The sequence below is a fragment of the Galleria mellonella genome, unplaced genomic scaffold (genome assembly GCF_026898425.1).
Source record: "Galleria mellonella isolate WM207_F2 unplaced genomic scaffold, CSIRO_AGI_GalMel_v1 utg38, whole genome shotgun sequence".
NCBI classification, from domain to species: Eukaryota; Metazoa; Arthropoda; class Insecta; order Lepidoptera; family Pyralidae; genus Galleria; species Galleria mellonella.
This window is the reverse complement of record NW_026442090.1, coordinates 7946003-7962601: the sequence shown is the minus strand read 5'-3', so window position 1 is coordinate 7962601 and position 16599 is coordinate 7946003. Positions and strand designations below refer to the sequence as shown.

The following is a 16599-nucleotide window of genomic DNA, read 5'->3' as shown; positions in this document are numbered from 1 at the left end:
GATGAAAGCAGGTCAGTGGACCCATCGAGATGAATTTAACAAGTATCAACCACGACGGTTTTCAGGTTAACAGTGCAGGCTACATTGCTAGCAATAGGGCTGTTGTACCCCCATTATTAATAACCTCTTGCGCCCCAATCAAAGGAGTTAGGCAAGTATTCCGTGCGTTATCACCATTTCTACAAATTATGGTCAAGATTGATTTCGAAGATTGATCGAGATTTTTAAATTAAAATCTTAAATTATTTAGGTACATTCAGGTCATTTATTTTATTTGAATTTTGCAAAAGAAAATTTAAAGCAATGAACAGCATATATTCAGTTGCTTAGTTGTATAAAAATTAGGACATAGAATTTTAATCACAGTCTAGAGGCGGAGGTTCACAGTCTCCAGGCAAATGATTAACGTGATCATTATGAAAAAAAGATTTATAGCCAGTTCCCCATGGAAATCTTTTTGTACGTATCCGCATATATTCATAATCTCGACAAACCCCTTTATGAGGTACTTCATTGCCAAAAGCGTGCAAACCTTGTACTATAATTAGAGGGAAGCAAATAAACAGCGCAATATATTTGTATTTCTTCCAAGTGTCTTTGCCATGATGGTGTTGTGGTCTACACGGATTAGCAGCTATTGGTCCGGGTCTACAGTTTGCTGGCGGTACGATGCGTCGACAACCTCCTGGGACTTGATATGGACACCCACATTGACCCGGAGGAGGACGCGGAGGACAGCAGAGGCTATATGTTCTACACCCATTGATCTTGCCAAGATAAAACTTAACAAGGTTATGGTCTAAACATTTTACTCGAATTAACATTTTAATCTTTACTGAATGATTTTTTTTTATTATTAATTTTAGAATTTAATAAAAATCACATAATTTAAAAGTTTGCCATGATTGATTGTGATGACAGTTTGCACTTAACTTTTTTTTCATACCTATGTACAGAAGTTTTATAGCCATGATTAAAGAAAAGGTTTTATGTAAAAAATGTAAGTGGGAACATAATTTTGTTTATTTATGTTGTAACCGATATTTCCCTCGAAAATTCTTTTAAACATGTAAAGTATTCTGCACTAAATCATGCAGTACAACTATTGGCTTGCATCGTGAGATGTAGTTGCTTTCATTGTTAAAATATAGAGACACCAGCACAGGTGCAATATTAAAGGGATTAGTGACACCACTTTTTTTAGATTTGTAACTAAATTTTAATATAAAAAATAAATTTTCTTCACTTATAATTTGTCGACACGTTTAAAAGCTTACAGAGTGTTCATATCAAGAAGTATATAATTCGAAACTTCAAGAAGGTACATCATGAAAGCTACGTGGCTTCCAATTTATTACATAGGCAGAGTACTTATTAAATAATCAATCAGAAACATTGAAGATTTTTCAATTGTTTTTGAAAATTGATTACTACCTAATCATACTTTGTTGTGAATGCTCTTAATGTTTATTATAATAATTACTTATATAATATATTAATAATAATATACAATATTTGAAGACGAATGTTTTTAACTGTGCGTGTTGTCAGTGATGACTTCTGGAACCGAAATCTGGATCTACACGGTTATCCTTAGGCAAAAGTTTTAAATTACTTAATGAACTACGAAGAGGGCTTTTTTTCATAGGTGATAATGGTATGGTAACCCCTGCGGTTCCCCTAATGATCTGCGCTATCGGTATACAATGTCCGAGCACCAGTGAAAGATGACTAATGAGGATAAAAGCAGGTCAGTTAGCCCATCCTGACGAGTTCTACTAGAATTAGCCACGATGGTTTCCAGGGGGAACCATGCGTGGAGGTTAACCTGACAGGGTATATTGCTAGTAATGGGGCTATTTGACCTCATTACTAATAATCCCTTTCCCCCTCCCTATGAAGAGGGCTATGCTCGGATATTTTTTGTGTGACAGAATCAGAAACGGAGATATCCACAAAAGACCCAATCACCGACTTGACCCAAAGGATAAGCAAGTTGAAATAGCAATGGGCGTAGCATAGCGTAGGACGAACCCCCAATTATTGAAGTGACGATCTGAAATGCATTGTAAGGAGTCAGTGGACGCAGGTGGCTCAAAATTGTTCTTTGTGGCAGTCTACGGGAAAGGCCTATGTTCAGCAGTGGACAGGTAAGGGCTGAGATGATCATGACATATAGAAGACTAATAGGAAACACGAATCAGAAAAAAAAATCTTATATGAGATGCTGAATAACAATATGAATATATAATATATATAGTATAACATGTAGTGATCCTAAATATAACATATCCACTTAATATTAATCAGTATATTGCATTATTTTAAAGACTGATATCAATGCAAATTTAATATTTTTATTATGTTACTGGTATGCAAAATATTGACTGTAATAAATATATTAGTATAAATAAAAAGAAAAAAAAAAACCATGAAAAAGCGCACAAAGTTACGAAACAGAAATCAAAAACATTATTTTATATAAATCCTTGAAACTATCTATATTTTATTTGATAATCTATGAATAAACAGATTATTAGTTTATTAAAATAAAAATACATCTTGTAGGTACTTACTTTTGTTAATTTTTGCTTTTGAATCTAGGTACTTAATCAATTCTTTCACAAAATTCAGTGTCCTTCTATATTAAACAATATAGAAGGACACTGAAGACAAACTAAAGTCAAGTAAAGTTTGAAAAACAATTAAAAATTAAAATCAAATATGATTATATTTGGTTAAATGAATGAGAATACCATATGGCATGAAATTCGCCATTTGTACAATTTTTGTTGTGCAATAATAAATGAATAAATTAATATAATTGTACAAAATACTTTTTTCTGAAATTGCTTACTTACACGTATCTAACGTAACATAATACATAATAAAACTAAATAAAGAAAATTAATATTTACAGTAAAAAATAGTTAGCGTGTAGCCTTAAATTTATAACTAATTAATATCTACAAAAAAATAATAGTATATAATAATATAAGTGATAATAAATGAAGTTATAAAATGAATTATTATTTACCGAAAACGACACAACACGATGGTTAGTGTTAATTTCCATTGTTGTCTTTCTTAGTTGATTTTTTCTATGCACAGTTATTGCACTAAGCTTTTTTTTCTGTAGAACGAAAATGCCTAGTACTAACTTATCCATAATCTATAGATTATCTGAAAGAAACGAAGACGTAGTATAACGTGCTGAAAAAAATAATGATATCAAGCGACTTGAATAATCAATTTGTTCTAGAACTAGTCCATCTTACTATTAGAAATAGCTATTGGTGTCATATTTAACTATTATTCCACTCAACCAGCCTAGTCCCTTGTGTTTTTATTTACCACCTAGCTCGAAATTGAACTAAAGTAAAACTGAATAGAAATAGTTTTATATTAAAGAAAAAAAATAAGTTATTTTATGTTTGTCTACTTTTAATATAATAATAATAATAAACATTTTTATTCAAGTAAACTTAATAATAAGCATTTTTGAATAGTCATTGTTTTTATGAAACTATCGCCCAGTTCAGAATGCAATTTCAATTGAGAAGAATGGGCAAGAAACACTGTGGCTTGTAACTTGTGGTTGTAAACTTAAATTTTAAAATAAAACTTAAGTTTATAACAAAAAAAATTATGAGTGAATAAATTGTATTGTATTGCAAAATCTTTATTGTACATAATTAATATTGAACACTGATAAATGATTTAATATATGACTATCACAAACTTCGTATTGATAAAAAGAAAATAAATAAATAAAAACCAAATAAATAAAAACATTTATAACCCACACATTTACGCAACCATTGTGTTTACTGCAATGCTCTTGGATTTACTGTAGTAGCGGGCAAAAGAGAAATATCTTATGCTTTGTCTGCTTCATTATTGTATGTCTGTAGTATTAAGATATTAAACATGAAAATACAAAATTTCTAGTGAAGATCAAGCTGTAAAGCTTACTTCCTTTGCCTTTCTCATTTAAAATGCATGAATACTATTATTGTCATTGTGACATTGACATTAATTTGTTTACAAAAAAAAATTGCGAATCAAAATAAGCATTTGATTGTAAATTGATTTCTGTTATTTTCAATATTTTTTTGTCATTTTGTTTCCTGCTTATTTAATTACATTTTAGAATACACATTCAAATTATGTAGCAAATTATAAAAGTTAATGATAAGATACTAATGTTTCATTGGTAACTTGAAATATCTATCAGTGATTATATAGATTGGAATTTTAACCTACCTACTAAAATAATTTTATCATTACGATTGTTCAGTTCATAGTGTTACTTATCTATCGATGCGGACTACTATCTATACGTTGGGTAAGTGCACGTGCGCTTCTATTTATGAATTGTTTTATGTACCTATTATATTGACGTTTGTAAAAAATGACCTTGAAATTCGACTGATTCACCCATTCCAAGCATAGGCAGTGTTTGCATCGCACCGCACAATAATCGGCTAGTAAGTAATCGTTAGCCGGTAGGTGATGTCATCGACAATTTTTCGAATTACTCCCAATTTTCAATAATTTTCCTTAAAAAAAGTAATTTTAAGCTAAATTTACATCTGTTTCAGTTCTACTCTTTTTAGTGATACAAGTAAGGTTTTCTTCAACGGACATGGACGCCCAAGGTTTATCAAGAGAAATAATTAAATTTTCTGCCAAGTTCTGTAATGTGAGTACTTATTATTTTGTTGGGAAACATAAGTAATTAAATATGTTTTACTATTTAATACACACCTACATGCACTTAATTTCATAGGTATGTTACATAGATATGATAAAAAATCAAATTCAATAGTATAAGCAGTTTACGTAGATAAATGAAGTATGTATTTAGTTGTAATAGAAATTATCTAGAAACTTTAATTTTTAAGTAATTTTTATATTTGTGAATATATTTCTATAAATAATATTAAAAAAAAAAAAAAACAAATCTACCCTCTATAATATTTTTCACCTACCTCAAAATGAATCATTAGCTATGTTAGCTTATATTTAATTTGGATTAGGTATATTTTTAATACTATAAAGATGGCGAATAAGCTTCCTGTCTGATGGTAAATGGTTGCTGTAACTTATTATAGTCAGTAACATAAGGGGTGCATCAGGTGAAATAGTTTGAAACCAGAAATTTGTTATAATAATTACACATCTATTATTTGAAAATGACTGTCATATCCCACATGTGCTCATAGCACATCAGTGCCTTACAGTTTTTTTAATGCCATGCCAAAAAAATTGTTCTTCTCAAATAAACTAGTTATTAAGACATTTTCTTACATTTTTATAAGAACTAGAGGTTCTATTCAATTCACTGGGACATGCCAGTGAATCAAATAGATCACAATCAGATATAGCCAAGTTTGGAGAATAAGCTACACACCAGTATTTTCCAACTAAACCCCCTAATCATGCCCCTTATTCATTTTGCTGTGTGGGCATAATGCCCCATCACACAGGGAGCCCCTGAAGAAAAATTGCTTTATGTTGCCTTTTCTGGTCATTTCATATTCTGGTTATTTTAAATATAATGCTTTAAATCAATCATTTGTTGTTGGTAGCAATTAGTATTAATGGTATATTCAGGCCTTAGCAGCTCATAATAGACTAATTTCTCATGTTCACACACACTTTATTACTCATGTCAAAATCACACCTTTTAAAATTTTATAAATTTTAACTATTCAAAACATTGTATTTTACCAAGAGCATGTTATATGAATATAAAAAAAATTATAATAGAGTATGAATAACATAAACAAACCATGTATGAAATTTATTAATTTTTAGACTTTAAAATTTTTATGTAATTGTTTGTAGGAGCTTAATAAGAATGCGAGTGTTATATCATCACCTCTGTCGGCGGAGTATTTGTTAGCACTCTTAGCTCTGGGTACCTCCGATACTGCACACTCTGAACTTCTTACTTCACTGGGAATTCCAGACGATGATTCAGTATGTATTCTCTACATTTTATTTATTTTAAATTTTTAAAGATTCCTGTTTTGTATTAAAACTTATTACTACAGTTACTACTTTGTATAAAAGAGTTTAGATATCAAATATGACAAATAATTATAAAGTTTCTATACTCGCAAATATATAATTTATTCAATTTTGCATTCTTGTAAATTTAAATATGAATGTGAAAGATATTTTTTAATATGATTTAAACTATTAATGATATTATTAAATTTTGGGTCAATAATTAAAGAGAAATAACCTACCAATGATTTCTAGATTCGTTCATCTTTCTCATCAGTATCCTCGAAATTGAAATCAATTAAAGGTGTAACATTGAATGTTGCCAATAATGTGTACATTATGGAAGGTGATTATGACCTAGTTCCTGAACTCAAGAAAGATGCTATTACAGTGTTTGATGCTGGCATTGAAAAAATAAACTTCAGTAATGGTGCTGCGGCTGCTACTCACATAAATCAATGGGTAAAATATGTGATAATTATATGTTTACACTGTTGTTGTACAATATTAATGTGAATAATTCTAGTTTTATTGCTTTTCACGTAATTTACAAATGAAAGAGGTTCCTAATTCAATTGTATTTTTTTGTATATTGTGCAATACGAAAGTATTGCATAATATAAAAAAAAAACTGTTATTTACTATTATTTTCTGGTTTTGATGATTCTTTTTGTAATTAAAGTATTAATCGTATACTAATTTTATCAAGAAATAAGCTGAGTTTTATATTCAATCTTGATTTTTTTATGTTAAATTGAATTCAAATATGTATTATTGTTAATTTATTTAAAATCAATCATTAATTTCAGGTGGAAGATAAAACAAATAAGAAAATTAAAGATCTATTATCCTCCGACAGCCTTAACAGCGACACCAGGCTTGTTCTTGTTAACGCTTTGTATTTCAAGGTGTTTATTTTATATTATTATAAAAAAATTGTAAACTATATCTGTAGGTACATGAGTGATAATTAATTAATTTATTTATTGGACAACCAACAGCTTACAATTTATAGCTTAAAACAATAACAAATTATCCATATAAAAAGCCAATAACAGGTTTTCACTGACTTAGCGATATAAATATGTCGTGGCTAGAGTAATTATAAAATTTAGAAGGAAATAAAAATAAAAAACTACACTATAGTATATCATAACAATAGTTACTAGATTGTGTGTGTAAAAATTTTTATTTTTATTTAATTAAGAAAATATTATATTAGGGAGCTTATCAAGAGCAATAGAAACCAAAATAATCGTTTTTGAAATTTTTGTCTGTCTTTCTGTCTGTATTTTTGTTTTCTCATCACGAAAAAACCTCCTCAGCAAATTGATTACGGTTTTCATAGTTGTGTTTCTGAAGGTCTAACTTAAAATCTGGAGTATGTTTTATTTTAATACGCCATCTAGAAGTGGTTGTCTACTACCAAAATCCACGCGTAGGAAATTGCGGGTAGAAGCTAGTTAATAGAAAAGTATCACATCAAATAATTTTTATATCAATATACATTCTTTATTTAAGGCACATAATTATCAGTTCTTATTAGTCATAGTTAAAATTATGTAAAAGCTAATAGTTATCACAAATTCATTATTTTTTCTGTGAATTGCCAACTCATTTTTATATATTTTAATTCATTAAAGGAAATGCTTAGTTTACATGACACCGCTTGTATATTTTTGTATAATATAAATGATGGAAATTGATGACATGCCTTTAGGGAACGTGGGAGAAACAATTTGAAAAACATCTTACATCGGATCAACCTTTTAACGTGAATAATAATACTAAAATAAATGTGCCTATGATGTTTAGAGAAGATACGTTTTGGTATGGAGAAAGTGAAGGCTTGCAGGCTCAGGTAAGATATATTAGTTTATTCAATACTATATAAATTATAGCTTTATTATAGGTCCCAATAAATAAGAGCATGCGGCCAGCGCAGTAGCAATTTTACGTAAAAAAGCATCTACTTAGTAATTGTTATTGTTTCTCATTCCATTAAGTTATTTTTATTATTGTTACTGCAATTATTGCATTTGTCTAAAACTATTCTAATCCAGTCTTATCCATAAATTGTATATTGTTGAGGCCATCTGTATTTCTAAATATGTGCTCATTACCACACGCTTGAATGGCACATCAGATAAACTGTTTTTATTGATATATAGTTTTCAGTGATATATATTTGTTATATATAGCCACTATGCGTGTCTGCCTATCTTTATATGTATGTGCATATTAATTTTCAAAACTGAGATATTAACGAAATGTCCAGTTGAATTTCAATAGACTTTATAAATTATCCACAATAATTACCATTTGTACCGTGCATTTCGATAGTCACTCGTATTACAATGTTAGTAGTTTTTAGCATCATCCATATTTTTTTAATTGGTGAAGATGAAATGGTAACCCTGTCCGCGCTACCGGTATATGCTGACGAGACACCAGTGAAGAATGAAATTTGAGGATCAAATTAGACAGTTAGCCCATCGTGACGAATTCGACAAGAATTAACCAAGATGGTTTCCAGGAAGAACCGCATAGAGGTAGACCTAACAGAGTATATTGTTAGCAATGGAACTGCTACATCTCCATAACTACCAATCTCCACTCCCCTCTTCATCCGTATTTGATAGGCATAGGTACATATTTTATACATCTGTCGACCGACGTCAGAATGTTTCAATCGGTTTCATGTTGATGTCCACTAGAATATCTAGTACTCGTCATGCGTGTGGTCTACGTGACAGGAAATCGGCCTACCGCAGAGCATCATATTGACGGCACCTGAGTCAGAGGTAGCATACCACGTCCTAATTATAAACGTAGTAGAACTTACTTTATAATCTAAGGTCCTAGCTGTATATAATATAGTAACTGCTCATCGACATCAAGGCTTGGGCTATGACCAATTGTTTGCCATAATATTATTATTGTAATGTGATTATTTGCTTGTTTTAGTTATTGAAAATGAATTATGTTGGCAACGAGGCAAGTATGCTGGTTGTGCTCCCAAATGAAATTGAGGGTTTAGGTGGATTACTGCAGAAGTTAGCGGATGGTTATGATCTGTTGAAGGACGTCAATCAAATGTACTCTACTAAAGTGCGAGTCACATTGCCGAAGTTTAAAATTGAAACTGAAATCGATTTAAATACTCTCTTACCAAAGGTAAAGCTGTTGGTTCATTAATTAAAACGTTTACACTTTTAGAGCATTTACAATCAGTCACACACAATCAGATACAGTTCTTTTTTTTAGGTTTTGTTTCTTTTTTTCTTTTTTTTAGTAGTAAACACTAGTTTGGACTATAAGTAACATATTTTACGATATGTTAAATTTTTCAAATAGATTTAGCTGTAGAATCAATTTCAGAAGTGTAAAATAATCTTGTATGATATACAAAATAAACTTGTTAACATTGGCGCATGTTTAAAACGTTAACCTAAATTAACCAAACAAATCTTTCCATCACCTAACATTAAATTTTCTACATTATACGTACTAACAAGTTGGTAATCAGGAAGTTGATATTTATTTTTTTCAACGCAATTTTCTTCACTGATAAAAATTCCACTAGTTTGTGTGAGGAAAATTATCCTTTTTTTTATGAAGTTAAAATGGAATGGAAATTTTGTTTTAATGGAGTTTTCTAAAGATTTCGTCTTAGTACCTAATAATTATTGTCGGCCAGACTAGTCGAGATAACCCTGAGATTTACAAAAATATCTTTGAACGAATCAAATGCTGCATATTATTCAGAGACGCAGCTATTTGCATGAATCATGATATCTTTATTTATATTTAGAGCAATAGTCGTAACGATTTTTAGTTCGATTTTAAATAATCCAATATATATTGAATTTGTATGGGTAATAATGAGTATCATCATATCAGCCGTTAACTGTCCTTTACTGAACATAGGTCTCTCTCATAAAGGAGTTTTGCCAGTAGTTGTCACGCTTAGCAGGCGTGTTGGCAACCGCAGTTAGGCTTTTGGTGATGTTTTAAGAGGGACGCTGCTGCCCATCCCTCTAACATTAATGATAATTATAACATTAATAATAACATTATATATATGACACACACATATATATATATATATATATATATATATATATATATATATATATATATATATATATATATATATATATATATATATATAACTTTTCTGAATTAGCTTGGGTCTAGATGATTGGAGTTGTATACCCAGACATTCCTAGTCTGGTTGCTTATGATACAGGTTATCCTAGCTAGAGAACCAGCGGTTTGTGTAATAGTAAAAAAAAATTATGTCATTTTAAAATTGTTTATTGCAACTTTTCAGAATAGTTTTTTTTTATTGACTCACCACACTCGTTTGTTATGTAGTGATCAAAGAGATCTAAATTTATGTGAGTCTAAAAGTAAATAATACTGAATATTCGTATAAAAATAACGTAACATAAAATATAACAATTGAAATTGATCACCTTATAACGTACGATCTTATCACCTGCGCCACCACATACCCACACTTTATTTCATTACACATACCTATCATTTTATTGTAAATGCTCTAAGTTAAAAACTCCAACTTGTGATAAGTATGATGAATGATTTTAATATGATGCTATATTCAACTGTTTATTTTTTAAAGCTTGGAATTAAACAAATCTTCAACCAACAAAATTCAGGATTAACTAAAGTATTAAACGCACCTGAACCACTTTACGTATCCAAAGCTATTCAGAAGGCATTTATTGAAGTTAATGAAGAGGGCGCTGAAGCTGCAGCCGCGACCGGTAAGTTAGAGTTTTTCCAAATTTAAATTAGTGCTGTTCATTAAGGTGGATTTAAATTTTATCGTTATTTTCGCATTGTTCTTTTATTTTAAATCCTTCTTTTTATTTGTTCTAATTGTTATGTTTGTCTTTTTGTTATTCTACTTTAAAGCCACCTTCTAAGAACAACATCTTTATGCATGAAAATGACTGTTTATCGCTCGTAGTATTTGAAGCCTATATATTATAGCTCGTAGTAATGAAGACAAATTTCGAACTACTACTAAATATTATTATTTCTTACTATTGAATAGATCTTGAAACATATAGTTAGGCAAAATGAAAAGCTGTAAAAAATAAGCCATAGTGCTATTGCTATTTTTAGCAAGGAACTTAACTGGTCCAATAAGTTCAGACGACTTTTTTTTTATTAAATTAGAGCTCAATTTAAAACTGTAGCTTTCTACTTGTTATTTCTTGAAAAATGTAGTTTGTAACGTTTTTGAAGCGAATGAATAGGACATTTCTTATTATATTAACAAGAATAAAGTGTATAATACATAAGAGAGTTCGAAAAACTAAAATTTAAAAGGCATCAATTGCTATATTTATTGTGCCTGATATACTTTTTTTATAATAGGTAGTTTAGAAAAAGAATGTTTCTAGTTTTTGAATATAAGATTCTCATGCCTTATATTTGACTAGCTAATTTATCTTTGTCGAATTCGTGAGCATATTCTAACTTTATTCACCTAACTGGCGAAAATATTGGACAATATGATTTGAAAATTAGAGACATTAGCGGGCGCCTTGTACCTGTTCTTTCATTTACTAATACAATGTAAAGATTTCTGCATAAGTGTACTTGAATGGTTATAGCATGGTATAATATTGGTGCAGGGGTCCAATTCTTTGTATGATAAGGATAATTTTATTATGCTTCCATATATTGTGTGGGTATTGTGTTGGGTGTTTAATAACTAATATACCTAATTAATAATTAAGTGGTGAACAATTGCGTCATAGGGTTCTTGTCATTCTATTCATTTATTATTCTTTAAAACAAGAAGACATTATTACCTCCCCCCCCCCCCCATAAAAATTAACACTAAATACAAGGCTACTTACTAAAAGAATTTACATAACGACTGCTATAAAACGGAAATATTTTTGAAATCTACGCTGTAGATATATATCTTACTAATATAATAAAACTGTAACTAAACGATATTTACACATAGAAGATGTTAAAAAAATATTTGGGAAGTCTTAATTAGACCAATAGAAGCTAAAATAATATTTTTTAGAATTTTTGTTTATGTCTGTATTTGTTCCGGCATCACGCAAAAATGACTGCGCCAAACTGATTTTAGTTTTAGTGACATAAAATCTGTTGTATATTTTAAGTCACTATGATATCTTGATATGCCAACTAGAAGTGTTCTTTTTAATGAAATAGAAATACATGTAGATTTTGGAAGTAGTAAAGTTAATGAATTTTCCTGCAAATTAAAATCATTATCCCATTATTATAAAATTATTCGAGTTATTCAACTGCAAACATTGAAGATAGATAAAAAATATACCCACTAACTAGTCTACATACATTATAATGGCATTTTTTATTTTAATTATTTTCACGTTTTCATATTTCCAGTGAATATTAATAAATTATGGAATGTGCATATTTCTCGGGGTCTCAAGAATTTATTAATTTAAATGTTATTTTTCTCACTACGAAAGCTAGTAATCTGTTTTCTTGTTTTAATATTATTGTAATTCAAAATTGTTCATACTTGTTAGAGACCTCACTTTTTCGCTTTAAATAGAATTTTTTGTTCTCATTTATTAACATGTATGTAAATAAGTGTGTATGTTACACTCGGGGATGCATGTTGTGGTTTTGCTTGATATTAAGGGACATTCTTTTGGGAACGGTACTTATACAAAGTACGATCGTGGATTGTCAATGGGCTATGTATTTGTGTGCGTGCACGTGCGTGGACAGCTGGCTCGGTGCGTGTTCGCCGCTCGTTGGCCAGCGTGCAAGTGTTTGCGGCCACCCGGCCGGCTCTATGGTGTGTGCTGGTTGACCGCCACGTGACGCTGGTGGCGAGCTACCGGCCCTCGGCACCGGGGCCGCGAGACGAGCTTTAGTGCTATATGTCCGCGCAGGCATGGTGGTGATGATGCGGTGTGCACGTCCACCGTCCCCGGAGTTCCGCGCCGATCGACCCTTCCTCTACCTCCTCAACGGCTCCGAGCACGCCACGTATTTCATCGGTGTCTACCGAGGAAAAGATTAAAAGCCACGGGATTGTCATCGAAATCTAACCTCACATGTTGTTCCAACAAAATCACCATAACTTTTGATTAAATATAATACTAAGCACACTAATAAGTAGGCAGATACATATTCTATTATCTCACAATTGATTATATATTATCGCAAACATAGAGTATTATGAAAAATGTAATAAATCAATGCACAGCATTTTCTTTAATTCACTTCACTATACATTTTGTGAGTAAACTTCCTCTTACTTTCACGTTCACAATTGGAAAGCGCATATTTTTTAATCCTGTTGAAGACTATTTCATTGTTAGTCAAATCAGAAAACCAAGACCAATGTTTAATATGGGTATAAGTATTATAAATTTATTCGGTCTGTATCTAATTAATATTTAAAGTATTAGTTTTGTCTCCATGTGATGTTATTATGTCTAATTAGGTATAATAGTATAGATTTACTAAGTAGCATGATTTTTATATCTAAGTATAAGAAGAGGATATGATATGTACACCTGTTATTGGATTTTTGATTATATAATTTTAGCCAAGTTGTGTAGCTACTTTAAAATATCACAATTGGTGCATATTTCGTGTCGTGTAAGCTTGAGGTGTTTGTTGTATTTTTGTTGTACCTACTAGCATTTTTCTTGTAAGTTTTAGCGTAAAACAGTATATAATTGATAGATCCTAATGATAGATCAATTAGTAATCACAACAGAATGATTATTTATATCGGATTATTGTGTATTACATATATTTCAGTGATGGGTGTGATGATGTGCTCCGCCATGTTAGACGAGCCTCCAGTACCAAACTTCTGCGCTGATCGACCGTTCTTGGCTGTTATTTTTGTCGATAATGTTCCATTCTTTTATACAACAATCTTCGGTTTGGAGGAATAAATGCTCTCTCAATCACAATCACAAGCTTAGTTCGCTGACCTGTTTGAATTTAAGGCTTAATATTTTCACTGTTGATGTTCTTAAGAGTTTAATATTGCATTATATGGTTGGCGGCAAACAACTTAAATCAAACCAAGGAAGTCTGTACAGTATACGCTTTTATATATAAAATGTTATTTACTGTGCAGGTCATGTCATACAAAAATGATTTTAAGTTATTTGCCGGTATCTACATTTTATAATTTGTTATATTTAAGAGTAATGTTTGTCAGTATTCGATTCCTAGATTTTTTTTATACAGTATATATGTGTTCACTAACATAACTATATTTGTGAAGCATAATACAAATACTATTTTGTCCATTAGATCTTTTATTTCATATAAATGCACCTATTATATGTTAAAAGTAAAAAAAAAAAATTCTTTTAATTAGGTTTTTGCGATCCGGTACTCTTCAATAATGACTCTTGGCCTGCCTATAATCCACGTACAAAATGGTAGGCAGAAAAAAATAAAATACACATAATAATGTGAATGTTATATTCCTCTAGATATCTTAACGGATTCCGAGTAGTCTAATTTACACTGAATCAACCTATTTATACATGCACCAGTTTAGTGTGATTAAATACTACTAGCTTTTAAAATTATTATTAAATATTTAATTTATTTAAAACCGAGAAGCAACCTTGTGCATGAAGCATAAAGTTTCGCGGCCGAAACACAGAAAAGTTACCATGCAGGCAACTTTTATAAATAGTCTTTTGTGTCTTACTATTTATATATGTAAAAAAATATGAAAAAAAATAAAAGATGTTCCTTTTTATTAGTCTGAGTTAGGAATACTCATCATTTTCTGCACTGAGTTCATTATATTGGAAACAAATTGGGTCTCTCATAGGCAGGTAGAAAGAACGCAGTTGTCCTTCTAATCAGTGACCTATATCCTAATACTGGGTTTATTTCTATAATGCATATAGGTAAAATGAGTTCCTTTGAAAATATTTAAATATTGCCTTCTAAAAAATGAATCATAGGTAGGTTACTGAACTGTTCTTATTGTCTTTGGTTCAGATGACATCATCCAACATTACTAAGATATCTAACATATATTTTTCCTTTACTAAGCGCATTATTGTTTGTAGTTGACAAATTGGTCATGTTATGTGCTATTGCTTACTCCTTTTTTACTGCTGACCATCCATTCCTGTTTCTTATAATGAGTCAAAAGCAAAAAATACTATTGAAGAAAGGTTTAGAAAGTACTACCCTCTTTATGGCTGTGTTTACAGGTATCAATAACATTTAAGTTACTCATTGTTGAATGTCGAGTTTCTAAATGCCTAATTTTATAGAGGGACAAAAACATTCTGATTTCAATTGTAGCATTTCTATTGACGATTGACTGTTTTAGTAAAGTTGATCTAAACCAAATAAAATAGAAAAGGTAACTTTAATTAATGCCATTGCCATGTGCCTGTATTGCATTTATATTATCTATATTTTTAGATCATCTTTTTATTCATACAGGGAATGTATAAGCATTATTATCACTTCTTAGCATCTTAGCACAAAAATTGACATTTCTTTATTTCTTAAACTAAGCCACCTATTAAGTAACTATACATATAAATCATTCCATATTACTCTGTGGATATGCTTTTAAAAAATTATTTGCACCTACTCATTTAAACTATCCCCTTACTTATAAAAATCATGCTCTACTCTGTAATTAAATATTAATTTAGTATGTACACGTTAATTTATTAATAAGTACCATACTTAAGGACCGAATAAATTTATTTTAGCTTTTATAAGTAAGAGGGTATATGTATAAAGTCATTAATAATGTTTACAGGTTAACATGTGATTTTTAATATTAAATAAAATATTTTTAAGTAATTCTGTTTTTCCTTTCAAGTACTTTTCGTTAAATACACTACATACCTATTTAACCCAAAATATAATTATACTTACCTACATAATAACAAAAAGTTTTAAAATTCCACATAGTCCAAATGAATTTATTTATTGTTTTTTAAGATCTTAATATCACAATGGATGATATTCAATTAATTATTTTGTGATAAAGAAGGGGACAGGTTACTTTTTATCTTGGTCGGTCATTCAAGAGATCCCGGTCACGCGGAAAAAGGAGCAGAATGCTACCTATATTTTAGTACAATTCTGCCCCTTTGATGAAAATAGTGTAATTGATATGTCATTATAGTTAAATGTTAAACAAAGTAATCTAAAAAAATATTATTTCATAGACATACGAAATTGCAGTCTCAAATTATTTTTGTGTATCTTGTAATGGTAAACGAGTTGACAGTCTGTAACAGTAGACCTAGTATGATGTACTGCGTACTGGTTATAAGGTGATAACCGAGACCTAAATAGTCACACATAGTATAAAATACACTGTGATGCTCATACCATAGGTGTCACAGTATATTTCGTGATGTCCTTAGTTATGCGTTGGGATTCTGAGGAATTAGGTGTTACGCCTCCGAATTCTGTAATTTCTCTGCCATATCCTGCTCCAGTAGAAACACGAGTGAAACGGAGGTGCACAAGCAGACTTGTTATTACATTTGGGTTGTTACGATC

General features: G+C 30.4%; 1 protein-coding gene across 6 annotated transcripts; it reads left to right on the top strand.

Moving 5' to 3' along the window:
* The first annotated feature begins 4068 nt into the window (after nucleotides 1–4068).
* On the top strand, nucleotides 4069–14346 carry LOC113522974 (antichymotrypsin-2-like). Of its 6 annotated transcripts, none has more exons than XM_052897743.1 (9): nucleotides 4074–4348; nucleotides 4605–4705; nucleotides 5854–5988; nucleotides 6274–6480; nucleotides 6828–6926; nucleotides 7739–7879; nucleotides 8986–9195; nucleotides 10667–10811; nucleotides 12799–12959. In XM_052897743.1, the coding sequence occupies exons 1-9, from the start codon at nucleotides 4324–4326 to the stop codon at nucleotides 12945–12947; spliced, it is 1212 nt and encodes a 403-aa protein (XP_052753703.1). In that variant the 5' UTR covers nucleotides 4074–4323; the 3' UTR covers nucleotides 12948–12959. The 6 variants fall into 6 exon arrangements, with proteins under 6 accessions (XP_052753708.1, XP_052753703.1, XP_052753705.1 ...); XM_052897745.1 differs by lacking the exon at nucleotides 12799–12959 and adding an exon at nucleotides 12966–13936 and having other exon boundaries at nucleotides 4075–4348; XM_052897744.1 differs by lacking the exon at nucleotides 12799–12959 and adding an exon at nucleotides 13846–14346 and having other exon boundaries at nucleotides 4079–4348.
* Nucleotides 14347–16599: the final 2253 nt, after the last annotated feature.